The sequence below is a fragment of the Hyperolius riggenbachi genome, chromosome 6 (assembly GCF_040937935.1).
Source record: "Hyperolius riggenbachi isolate aHypRig1 chromosome 6, aHypRig1.pri, whole genome shotgun sequence".
Classification (NCBI taxonomy): Eukaryota; Metazoa; Chordata; class Amphibia; order Anura; family Hyperoliidae; genus Hyperolius; species Hyperolius riggenbachi.
In genome coordinates, this window is record NC_090651.1 from 352,248,691 (window position 1) to 352,262,498 (window position 13,808).

Here is a 13,808-nt window from a genome sequence, read left to right on the forward strand (position 1 = left end):
GTGGTAAAATTGACCAGTGAAAGGCCGATCACAATTGGATGTGGTACGCACCTTACATAGTACATGAGATCCAAACCTACAGGCCATGGTCCAGCATTGTTCACCCCCACGCACACTGCCAATACACTAATACCGACTGCTCCAATCTGTCTCCACTGAGCCATCTATGCTTCAATGGAGAGATCTGCCAGCCTCTTCTCACATCACAACTCTGATCACATGAAACCTTTCCACAGCACAGAACAACTCTTCCCAAGAGTCAACAATCAGTTTTTGGAATGGCACTTCTTGCCCACACGTTGGGTGCTTGACCTTGCTAAGCCACGTCACCTTAATGAAGCATACGTAAGATCAGGTCAGCCCACTGATGTCTCAATGCAGTATTCAGTTTATTGCATAAGTCAACACCAACTTGACAATTGTTTCGGGCCAAAAGTGCAGACATACATTGTACACTTTCAGTGTTGACTTATACAATAAATGGAATACTGCATTGAGACATCGGTGTGCTGATCTGATGTTACTTATAACTCTTCCCAAGAGAATCCACAACATCAAACCAATGACTGAAACCCCCAACATTGTACCAATTCACCCATCTATGGGGAAGAGGCGGCCAATGACGTCCCAATCATTGCAGCTCCCATGCATATTGTCTGCTGCTTGGGCTCTGGCCAATCACAAGCACTTCCTGTCCATTTTGATTGGTGGAATTCCGATCACATTTATACACAATCATAAAAGCCAACGTCAGAACGTAGACCTAGCAGGCATGTACAAAATAACTTCAGGGAAATGTAACAAACGCAAAACTTGTCCTCAGAGAGAACGCACAGCAAGTTCTCTATGAATGTAAATCTGCCCCAAGAGCTTACAATCACATTCCTACCTTGCGGTTGACAGGCGGGCGGAACGGCTCCGGAAGGTTCTGTGGCGCCGGGTGAAGCCGGTTCTGCACCTGATGCCTTGCAGAGCGTAGAGTTGGGCAGTGAGGAACGAATTATACCAACTTGCATGAAAATATAATGCAAACTGAATTCAGCTTGCAAATGAGCCAAAGAGAATCAGCAGTGGATGTGGCTGAAACCATCTGCAGTGAGGCCAGTGCACACCAAAAACCGCCGGCAGATCCGCAAAACGCTAGAGGTTTTTGAAGCAGATTTTCAGAGCGATTCTAGTCAGGTTTGGGCTGGTTCAGACGGACACTTGCGGAGCGTTTACCGCCAGCGTTCGGGGCTTGGCGTTAAAAACGCTCCCATTCAAGTGAATGGGAGCGTTTGTACCAAGCTTTCACGCGCGTTTGCGTCTCGATTTTCCCTTGCGTTCATGGAGCCCCTGGAAGCTACATGTAGCTTCCAGGGGCAGTTAACCGCGATGGGTAATGTCCCCCTAGGGGAAGAAAAACGCGACCGCATCCGAACGCAACGCGAACGCTGCTTAAAGCCCGAACGCATTGCTGCCGCGACGCCAATGAACGCGACGCCTCCAAACGTCCGTCTGAACCAGCCCTAAGAGAGGTTTTCTAAACATGCCTAGCGGTTTTTGGAGCGTTTTTGTGTAGCAGTTTTCACAAATTGTTACAGAAAAGCTGTTACTGAACAGCTTCTGTAACAAACGCCTGGAAATTCGCTCTGATCTAGCATTTTTCAGAGCGTTTTTCCACTTTCCTATACTTTAACATTGAGGCAGAAACTCCTCAGAAATCTAAAAAATGCTGCAGCCCCCGAGTTTCGTGGAAAAAATAAAAAGCTCTGGTGTGCACCAGCCCATTGAAATACGTTACCCAAGCAGTTTTTAAACCGCTAGCGTTTTTAAAAACGCTCCAGAACTGCTCTGGTGTGCACCAGCCCTTATTCTGCATGCAGGTCTCAGGGTAGGAACATACTAGGCAGAATCGCATATGCGTTTTCCATAGCACAGTGATCTGCAAACTTGGCTCTCCAGCTGTTAAAGAACTACAAGTCCCACAATGCATTGCAGGAGTCTGACAGCCACAGTCATGATTCATAAAGACAAATGCATTGTGGGACTTGTAATTCCTTAACAGCTGGAGGGCCAAGTTTGCAGATAGTGGAAAATGGATATTCAAATCTCCCTAGTGTGTTCCTACCCTCACTGACCATCCTGAGCACCACTTAAAGGACAACTGAAGTGAGAGGTATATGGAGGCTGCCAAATAATTCTTTCCTGTTAAACAATACCTGGCAGTCCTGCTGATCTATTTGGCTGCAGTAGTGTCTGAATAACACTAGAAACAAGCATGCAGCTAATCTTGTCAGATCTGACAATAATGTCAGAAACACCTGATCTGCTGCATGCTTGTTCAGGGGCTATGGCTGAAAGTATTAGAGGCAGAGGAGCCAGGTTGCCAGGCAACTGGTATTGCTTAAAAGGAAATACATATGGCAGCCTCCATATCCCTCTTACTTCAGTAGTCCTTTAAGCTATGACACACATGAAGCGTCTGCACTGCCAAGGCAACCAAACAACTACAGCCAGCTTCTCGTTCACGGAAACTGACAGCTTGGTTGCTATGAGCAACAACAACCCACTTTCTTCACAGCCTGAAAAGCAGCAGCTCAGTGAGCGAGGGGTGACCGGGGTCCTCGCTCTATGCAAATCTCTACATAACAAGAACATGGAACTATGCTGGCAATTAATCAGAGCTGTGTACTGTTCACCAATTAACCAGCAGCCAGTGTAAACGCATTAGCTACTGATCAGTTGATCATGGAGTTGTGATTCGGATTAGGCCCTGCATTTATCGGTTTCTTCTTACATGTAAATTTGCATAGAAGGAAATTTTTGGCTCATCTCTGTTCTTGGTGACAGCTGACTTCCGCTTCCTGTTCTGGCCCACACAGGAAGCACAAGTCAGATGTGATCACATGATTGTTACCAGCCAATCAAGACACAGCCCAGTCACACGCCTCTGCGCGAGTTCTCCTGGAGGAGAGTTCTTGTAGAATAGGAGTTGGAAGTAGGAGGGTGATGGTGTGTACATGGATGTATTCACCACCATATACTTAGATTCTGCCGTTGCCCAAATGCTGCCATTGCCCATAGTAACCAGATGCCACGTTTTCCATGCTGACAGCCCTTTCAGTGGCTGGATAGTGTACTGGTTAAGAGCTCTGGCTCTGAAACAAGAGACCCGGATTCAAATCTCTGCTCTTCCTGTTCAGTAACACAGCACCTATTTAGTAAGGAGATCTTGGGCAAGACTCCCTAACACTGCTACTGCCTACAGAGCACATCCTAGTGGCTGCAGCTCAAGCGCTTTGAGTCCAGCAGGAGAAAAGCATGATAATCATGGCATTTGTCTTGTCGTACAACTAATGGACCGTTCCCCATGTCTTCCCATTTATTAACCAGAAAATCTGCACAGTGCACCAATCAGATTTCCAAACCTGAAAGTATCAGAAAGGAGAACTGTCTGTGTTTCGGCGGCACCCAATCACCTGCTGCTTTTCTAGTGCAACTTAGAGAATCTCCGACCAAGAATTGAACTTTATCCCAATCAGTAGCTGATACCCCCTTTTACATGAGAAATCTATTCCTTTTCACAAACAGACCATCAGGGTGCGCTGTATGACTGATATTGTGGTGAAACCCCTCCCACAAGAAACTCTGAGGACCGTGGTACTTCTGGCAGTTTCCTGTCTGTGAACCTTGTTGCATTGTGGGAAATAGCTGTTTCCAACTGCCAAAAAACATGCAGCAGCTACATCACCTGCCAACAGTAAAAATGGCACCATGTAATAAATGTAAGAATGTAAATCAGGGATTTAAAAGATTTTACAATGGGCAAACACTGACTAAATCATTTATACATAATTATTGTAAAAATGAAGCACTTTTTTATTACATTATTTTCACTGGAGTTCCTCAGATACCGGTAATCCTCATCCCAACCTTCAGATACTGTTAGGCTAAGTTCACACTGGGAGGGCTGGTTAAGGTCCCTGTAAAAAGTGGAACGCACTGGAAGGGTGAAATGGTGCTGCATGTTACATATCCCGCATACAGTGAAGCATCCGGCACATGAGCTCTGCTTCACCGTTATGCTGGAACTCACTGCATGCGCCACATTGGGATACTGGAGTCTGCTGGATTGCACCAGATGCTCTCTGAATGTTGCACAGACTTACAATTACAGTGCGATACTGCGCCTTAAAATGCGTCCGTAGCCACGAACCGCGACACCCCACTGTGAACATCACCATAAGATGTGTACGTCACCAGATACAGAAACCAGTACCCAGTGTGGCCATTCACTTTCTATGTATACAAACAGGAACCTGACTGCCTCCACTGAGCCTGATCACACTATGGGAACTCCAGCGCGGTTTTCCGAATGTGTTGGTTTCACTTATACACAGTGATATGCCCAATCGTATGGAAATCCCAGGACGTCGGTCACGCTGTGCGTCGTTATGCAACATGCTATGGAAAGTGCAGCATGTTACATTTTGGCGCAATGCGCTGTTGCACTTCAGTAGTGGTAAACAAATACACTGCAAAAATACATGCAAATACACGCAAACCTCGATCGAGTATACCAATGCATCGCTAAAGCCTGGTATCCACCTTCAATTATAATTGGCCAATCACAGACCACCTCCATGTGGCAGGCCTGCGCGGGTCTACTTTTCAAGACCTGCATCCCTGCTACCTGCACCCCACCTGCTTTCTGGGCATTCCGATACCCGCACCCGATCCGTAACAACGCTTTTTAGCTGCACTCCAGATATCCTCTTCTGGCTTCCGATCACATCTACCCACAACCCAACCTGCACTGAACACAAAACAAAAACGGGTACCCGAACCAGACTCACATTTTGGGTAACCCGCGGATATCTGCGGGTACCAGATTAGATTCAGGCCTCTACTATGAGGGTCAACAGATATTGAAAACTATGAACAAGCTGTGTAGGTAAACCCTCCCAGTGTACTCCCCAGGCACTTTTAGCCGGGTGCTCCACCCGGCTAGTTTTGGTGGACACCCGGCTGTCATCGGCTCACTTCCTCCTATTCTGTAAGCAGAGTTGCTCACAGAAGCACCAGCCCTGCATTCTCTCAGTATTGCCCCACCCGGCTGGAAAAAAAATTCTGGGGAGAACACTGCCTCCTAATACATTGAGGTGGTAAAATCAATCAGTGATTGGCTAATTATAATTGAAGGTGTGTCCCTATCTTAAAGATTAGTACACACATCCAATTTTGATGGACCAATCATACCACCTCCATGTAGTACGAGGGCCTACAGATTTTTAATACTATGAATAGAGTGTGTAAGTAAGGTCTCAAACATCTAGGTGGTAAAATTGGGCAATAATTGGCCAATCAAAATTGGATGTGTGTACCACAACTGAATTGAGAAAATGGAGGGTGCCATATTTATTTCCTTTTAAACAATACCATTTGCCTGGCAGTCCTGCTGATCTATTTGGCTGCAGTAGTGTCTGAATCACATCAGAAATAAGCATGCGTACGGCAACACTTTTATATGATAATGTTGGTCTCCACTGTCAACTGACCTTGTTTGTTTTTTGCTGTGTATGTTTTAAAATTCAATAAAAATAATTAAAATAAATAAATAAGCATGCAGCTAATCTTGTCAGATCACCTGATCTGCTTTATGCTTGTTCAGAGTTTATGGCTAAAAAGATTAGAGGCAGAGGACCAGCAGGGCTGCCAGGCAACTGGTATTGTTTAACCTGCTGGGCGGTCTGGACGAGCTCAGCTCGTCCAGTACCGCCGGAGCCTGCCGCTCAGGCCCTGCTGGGCCGATTTTCTTCAAATAAAAAGCAGCACACGCAGCCGGCACTTTGCCAGCCGCGTGTGCTGCCTGATCGCCGCCGCTCTGCGGCGATCCGCCGCGAGCAGCGGCGAAAGAGGGTCCCCCCAGCCGCCTGAGCAAAGCGTAGCCGGAACAAAAAGTTCCGGCCAGCGCTAAGGGCTGGATCGGAGGCGGCTGACGTCGATGACGTCACTCCGCTCGTCGCTATGGCGACGATGTAAGCAAAACAAGGAAGGCCGCTCATTGCGGCCTTCCTTGTTTATTCTGGGCGCCGGAGGCGATCGGAAGAACGCCTCCGGAGCGCCCTCTAGTGGGCTTTCATGCAGCCAACTTTAAGTTGGCTGCATGAAATAGTTTTTTTTTTATTAAAAAAAAACCCTCCCGCAGCCTCCCTGGCGATCTTAATAGAACGCCCAGGCAGGTTAAAAGGAAATATGGCAGCCTCCATATCCCTCATTAGTTGTCCTTTAAGGGTGCCTAACCACATCCAATTTTAACTGGCTGATAATTAACCCATTTTACCCCATCCATATATTATGAGAACCAACAGATTGTGAATACTATGAACAGATTTTGTAGGTAAGCGCTCCATACTACATTGGCCTCCATTCACAATATCATGTGCGATAACCAAATTTAAGTTGGAAAATTACAGCTAATGTAAGTTACCGATTTTTTTCCACGTTCACAAAAATGTTATGCAGTGAGAATAAAGATTGTTAAAATATATTGGTAAAAACACGACTGTAATAGTGAAAAAAAATGCGATAAACGTTCTGTAAAAATGTGGAATAAGTGAATGGACTATCATTTGCTGCTCTAAACTTCCAAAGTTCCAGAACACACAGGTAATGAGGCTCTAGACTGCATGTATTTGGATGTATAGTGAAAAATAGCACCAGGTACTTAGAGGTGATAAAAAAAAAATAATTAATCAGACAAGGAGTACTTTTTTTCATTATGAATTCCATTTTTTTTGTGTGCAAAATTTCCGTCTAAAATAATTTTTCACCCACATGTTAGCGCACTTATCACTTTTTTTTCCCGCACTTTCTCTGCAAACGGTAGTTTCAGACGAAAAACATTGTGAACATGGTCGTACTTCAGTCGGTAATTTTCATTACTGGATGCGGTAAGGTATTGTTCACACCTAGGGCGTTTTGTGTTTCTTTTAAGAGCCGTTGATTTTCAAAATCGCCCTAAAAGCGCTTGTGCAATGCTTCCCTATGAGAGTGTTCACATATGAGCGATTCGTTTCCGATCCGCTCAGCAAAGCGATGCCTGTAACATTTTCTGAGCGCTTTTGCTCAATGGAAGGTATAGGGAAATCGCAAAGCGCTGGAAAAAGCTCTTGGTATAGCGATTTCCCCAGCGCTTTTAAGAATAAATACATTGTATTTATTCTTTTCCGGGTCAAAGAGTTCACTTCCTGACTTGCGTCAGGAAGTGAAAAAACAAATTGCACTTTGATAAGCGCTTCATACAAAATCACAGCGTGCAGCTAAGCGCCGGGAGGAGAAAAAGAAACCCGCAAAAAATCAAAAATCGCTGCCATCAGCGATTTCAATTTTAGATGTGAACAACGTCTAACTCATTGTGAACGGAGGACACTGAGGTGGTAAAATTGGTCAGTCACTAGACAATCAATATTGGCTGTGTGTACGCACCCTAAAGCATTTTCTATTGTGAACAGGTCCATAACCTACAAAGCGCCCAGTCTCTCCCTCCCTCCCGCAACAAATGTGAACGGCTGCTGGGGGAACCACAGACAGTTTACCTTTAAGTGTCATACACGTAGCACAACTTGTACAAAAAACAAATAGTAAAAATGCAGCAGAATTATTGATATCCATGCGCGCAGCATACAGTGACTGTACCTTATATAAAAAGTGTGTATATAATCTATATAATATACAGAGCGTGCCAGTGTCTGAAATGTGCTGTGCCTAATAGGTACATATTGCTAGTGTATATAGTGTACAGATAGTATGCATTCTGCATTGCGAGTATACAGTATGTGCAAAGTGTCCACAGCCTGTACAGACCATATAGATAGGATGAGTATCATTTGTACTGAGTGTACACATATACATACACACTGTGTCTGTATTTATAATTTTGTATGTACCGTAATCCGCTATATAGCTATAGGTGTGTGTGTGTGTGTGTGTGTGTGTTTGTGTGTTGTGTGTGTGTGTGTGTGTGTGTGTGTGTGTGTGTGTGTGTGTGTGTGTGTGTGTGTGTGTGTGTGTGTGTATGTATGTGTGTGTGTGTGTGTGTGTGTGTGTGTATGTGTGTGTGTATGTATGTGTGTACGTGTGTACGTGTGTACACGTGTGTGTGTACGTGTGCGTGTGTACGTGTGTGTTCTCTCTGTATGTATGGGATGTGCAGAAAAATGCAGAGCTGTATATAGGAGGTACATATCTATGTGTGATGGAATCAGTAGTAGGATACAGTATATAATGCATTATATGCAGGGCTGTGGAGTCGGAGCAATTTTGGGTACCCGGAGTAAGAGATTTCATAAACTGAAGAGTCAGAGTTGGATGAATTTTGTGCCAACTCCACGGCCCTGATTATATATACTCCAGTGTTCTCCCCAGAATTTTTTTTCCAGCCAGGTGGCATGAAAAAGTAGCTGGGTGGGGCGCGATGGGGGAATGCAGGGCCGGTGCACCTCTGCTTACAGCATAAGATGAGGTGAGCTGATGACAGCCGGGTGCTCACCAAAATTAGCGGGGTGGAGCACCCGGCTAAAAGAGCCTGGGGAGAACACTGGTAATATATGATGGGCTGTGCACCTATATGCTGTATATGTCTGTGTGTGATGGAATCAGTGTATACGATTATTAGATGTAATATTATTATTTAGTATTTATATATGTATGCCAACATCTTCTACAGCGGTATATTGTCTTGTTACTTAACTATCCCTCAGAGGGGCTCACAATCTACGGTAATCCATATGTATTGTGTAGTGCATGTGTCGTAGTCTAGGGTCAATTTAGGGGGAAGCTAATTCACTTATCTGTATGCTTTTGGAATGTGGGAGGAAACTGGAGTACCTGGAGGAAACCCACACAGACACGGGGAGAACATACCAACTCTGTGCAGATAGTGCCTCGGCTAGGGACCCGGTGCTGCAAGGCGAGAGTGTTATCCACTATGCCACCGTGCTGCCCACATGATACATACAGTATATAATTTATTATATGTAATCTCTGTATAATGGGCTGTGCAGACAGTTGCAGGTGTATCTGAATATGTATGTGTGATGGAATCAGTTTATATGATTATTATATGTAGTAAGATATATACAGTATATAATTTATACTGTATAATAATATAATATGTAAACTCTGTATAATGGGCTGTGCAGACAGATGTAGATACAGAGATAGATGTGTGATGTAATCAGTGTATATAATTATTATATGTAGTAGGATATATAGTATATGATGTTACATGTACTCTCTGTATGATGGACTGTGCAGACCTATATGCTGTATGTGTGTGAAGGAATGAGTGTATATGATTATTATATTAGTAGGATATAGAATGTATTGTGTGTAATCTCTGTATAATGGGATGTGCAGACAGATACAGAGCTGTATATAAGAGGTACATATCTACGTGTGATGGAATAAGTGTATATAATTGTAGTAGGATATATACAGTATATAATGTTATATGTAATCTCTGTATTGGGCTTTGCACCTACATGCTGTATATATGATGGAATCGGTGTATATAATGATTACATGTAGTAGGATATACGCAGTGTGTGGGTATACAGTATATATTCTCTATACTGAGTGTATGATGGGCTGTGCACACCTCTCTGCTGTATATAATGATTACATGTAGTAAGATATATACAGTATATAATGTATTCTATGTACTCATTGTAAGATGGGCTGTGCACCTCTCTGTTGTATATGTCTGTGTGATGGAATCTGTGTGTATGATTATATGTAGAAGGATGTATACAGTATATAAAGTATTATAAGTACTCTTTGTATACTGGCCTGTGCACCTCTATGCTGTATATGATGGAATCAGTGTATATAATGATTATATGTAGTAGGATAGATAAAGTATTATGTAGTGGGGCATATACACATTGAGTGGGTATACAGTATATAATGCATTATATCTGTATGACGGGCTGTGCAGCTCTGCTGTATATAATTACATATAGTAGGATATATACAGACACAGTATATAATGCACTCTGTGTATGATGGGCTGTGCAGCTCTCTGCTGTATATAATGATTACATATAGTAGGCTATATAGACACAGTATATAATGTACTCTGCATGATAGGCTGTGCAGCTCTCTGCTGTATATAATTACATGTAGTAAGATATATACAGACACAGTATATAATGCACTCTCTGTAAGATGGGCTGTGCAGCTCTCTGCTGTATATAATAATTACATATAGTAGGATATATACAGACAGTATATAATGTACTCTCTGTATGATGGGCTGTGCAGCTCTGAGCTGTATATAATGATTACATACAGTAGGATATATACAGACACAGTATATAATGCAGTCTGTGTATGATGGGCTGTGCAGCTCTCTGCTGCATATAATATACAGTATATAATGTACTCTGTGTATGATGGGCTGTGCAGCTCTCTGCTGTATATAATAATTACATATAGTAGGATATATACAGACACAGTATATAATGCACTGTGTATGATGGGCTGTGCAGCTCTCTGTTGCATATAATATACAGTATATAATGTACTCTGTGTATGATGGGCTGTGCAGCTCTCTGCTGTATATAATATACAGTATATAATGTACTCTGTATGATGGGCTGTGCAGCTCTCTGCTGCATATAATATACAGTATATAATGTACTCTGTATGAAGGGCTGTGCAGCTCTCTGCTGCATATAATATACAGTATATATATAATGTACTCTGTGTATGATGGGCTGTGCAGCTCTCTGCTGTATATAATAATTACATATAGTAGGATATATACAGACACAGTATATAATGCAGTCTGTGTATGATGGGCTATGCAGCTCTCTGCTGCATATACTATACAGTATATAATGTACTCTGTGTATGATGGGCTGTGCAGCTCTCTGCTGCATATAATATACAGTATATAATGTACTCTGTATGATGGGCGGTGCAGCTCTCTGCTGCATATAATATACAGTATATAATGTACTCTGTATGATGGGCTGTGCAGCTCTCTGCTGCATATAATATACAGTATATAATGCACTCTGTGTATGATGGGCTGTGCAGCTCTCTGCTGTATATGATTACATATAGTAGGATATATACAGACACAGTATATAATGTACTCTGTGTATGATGGGCTGTGCAGCTCTCTGCAGCATATAATATACAGTATATAATGTACTCTGTATGATGGGCTGTGCAGCTCTCTGCTGCATATAATATACAGTATATAATGTACTCTGTATGATGGGCTGTGCAGCTCTCTGCTGCATATAATATACAGTATATAATGTACTCTGTGTATGATGGGCTGTGCAGCTCTGTGCTGCTGATGATGTCAGTCTATATAATCTATACATGTCTCATCCCCCTCCCCGCTCCCCCCGGCAGCAGGAAGGATACGCGGCGGGCGGCAGGGCCCGGATCCCGGCAGGGTGGGCGGTTGGTGCAGCGGGTGGGCCGCTGGCGGGAGGGGGAGGTGGGGGGGTGGCGGCGGCTTTGAGAGCCGCTTTGTGCGGGAGACTCATTGCCGCAGCGGGCTCAGGGGTTGCTCGTCATGGGAGCCGCTCGGGGGGGAACGCCGGTAGCTTTTCCTCACTCACAGACCGGAGCATCCAACATGGCGCTGCGTCCGCCTCCAGCAGTCCGGCAGGACGGACGCTCGGCAATCTCCGGAGAACCTCGGACGGGCTCGCGGAGAGGGCGGAGTCCAGAACAAGGGGGTTCGGCAATCTCCGAACGATCTCGCAAAGAGAGTGAGCGTCTCGGATACGGCGTTCGGCAACCTCCGGAAAGCTTCGGCTGAAGTCGGTGCTGTCTCCGGATACACCCGGCAATCTTCGGCCGCGCCGCCGAATCACACGACAGAGCTCAGACCAGCATTCCTGTGACAGACATCGGCCTGCAGGGGGGAGGAGCTACCATCGTCCTCATCCCTGCGTACGCTCGGAAGGCTTCGGAAAGAGGCGTGGTTACCGCGGGCAGATCTGACGAAAGGGACGGACTAGCCGGCAAAGCGCTGATTGGGAAGAAGGCGTGGCCAGATTGCGGCTTCGGCTTCTTTCGGTTGATGGAATGAGGAGGGAGCTCTGTCTCCCTCTAGCGGCACCGGAAATTAGAGATGGGAAGTTCGGATCTTTTCAATGATCCGGATGATTCGAATCGGATCATTGAAGAGATCCGGATCTTTGATCCGAATCTCGGATCATTTTACTACCAGAAGCATTCGGGGGTGAAATGAACAGCAAGCAGGACAGGTCTGTGGACAGGAGAAGGGGAGGGAGGGGGGTGGACACACAGAGAAGGGGAGAAGATGGACAGAGGGCAGGGAGTGGAGTCAGTGGACGGAGGAGGGACGAGCAGAGAGCAGAAATGTTTGCACGTAATACCCACATGCTGAAGTCATATGCTTTACATATATTTCACCTATATGCTCATCTGTACACTTTGAAAGAAAAGGTCGCACAGTGAAAGAAAGCATTCCCCAAAGATAAGTGCAGCTGTTTAGTGCCGAGTGCAGGAGGATTATATTGCCTTTCAATCACAGTGTCTGCAAAGTTACTGAGCTGTGCTGAGCCAAAAGCTTCCCATGTGTTCACTGTGCAGCACTACGGAACAGACAGCCTATAATAGGCAGCACATTGCAGCCAGTATGTGTGCTCTACACATATCTGGCACTGGCAGTGTCACCGATGTCCTCTCTCTCTACCTGTCTCCCTGCAAGGCTGCCTCCCATCCAACAGAGCGATCCATCTCTGCTCTGCTTCCAGGACCCCGCTGCCCGCTGAGAGGGGGCGTGTCGCTCCTGGCCCCGCCCCTTTTGCGATCCGAATCGTTCATTTTGATGATTCGGATGATCGACTCATAAAATAGATTCGGATCAAAGATCCGAATCGTTCATGATCCGGACAACACTACCGGAAATGACTCCATGACTCCATGACTCGGGAAACAGATCCAGACTTCGGCCCACCAAGGAAACTAAGCCACGCCCCCTGTAGAATTGAGGCATGGCGGCCTCCTGATTGTATTGTGTGTATTAGAGCAGTGTTTCTCAACATTTTATTGGTATGTACCCCTTTTAAAAGCCTGTACTCACCAAGTACCCCCTAGCATAGTAAACATTATCACAAGTACCCCTCGACAAATGTATATTTTATCATAGTATGTGATAATTGGTTCTAAACAATTTCCAAATGTTTACTATTACTTTTAAATAGCTAATATACTAATTTGGTGTTGTTTAAATAAGATGTATCATTTTCTAAAACTCTAAATTTGTTATTCTTGGTTAAGTATATCACGCCTGAGTACCCCCTGGAACCATCAGAAGTACCCCCTGGGGTACGCGTACCGCACGTTGAGAAACTAGGTATTAGAGGAGCCTCAGCCTCTACTAGCTGCGTGATAAATGCACACAGGTTACATAATGTACAAATACACTCAGGCAACCAGAGATAGCAGCAGGGTTACCAAATCACATACTGACATGTCTAAGTTATGCAGGTTCTAGGGTGTATCAGTGCCTAAAAACCTGCTCCAGGCAACTCGCTCCCATCATCTCTGCCATCTTCGCCGAATCACTAAGTGAAAGAATAGTCCCCGGGTGCTTCAAGAGGTCGACCATCATACCTGTCCCTAAGAAACGGAGTCTCTGACCTGAACAACTACAGGCCGGTAGCCCTTACGTCCATCATAATGAAAACTCTAGAGAGAGTGGTCCTATCCAACCTCGAGATCTCCACCTTGCCCCTTCTGGACCCCCACCAGTTCGCGTATAGGGC

The 13,808-nt window shown here is 44.8% G+C and overlaps 1 protein-coding gene across 9 annotated transcripts in view; it reads right to left on the reverse strand.

The window, feature by feature from the left end:
* Positions 1-11,725, reverse strand: part of EIF4G3 (eukaryotic translation initiation factor 4 gamma 3) — a 137,410-nt gene extending 125,685 nt beyond the window's left edge. For 7 of the 9 annotated variants that reach the window (XM_068241675.1, XM_068241673.1, XM_068241672.1 and 4 more), the window contains exon 1: positions 11,428-11,725. In XM_068241675.1, the coding sequence (XP_068097776.1) occupies positions 11,428-11,552 (125 nt within the window). In that variant the 5' untranslated portion in view covers positions 11,553-11,725. The remainder of the gene's footprint in view (positions 1-11,427) is intronic. The other 2 variants (XM_068241678.1, XM_068241674.1) reach the window with 1 other exon arrangement.
* Between the last annotated feature and the right edge of the window lie 2,083 nt (positions 11,726-13,808).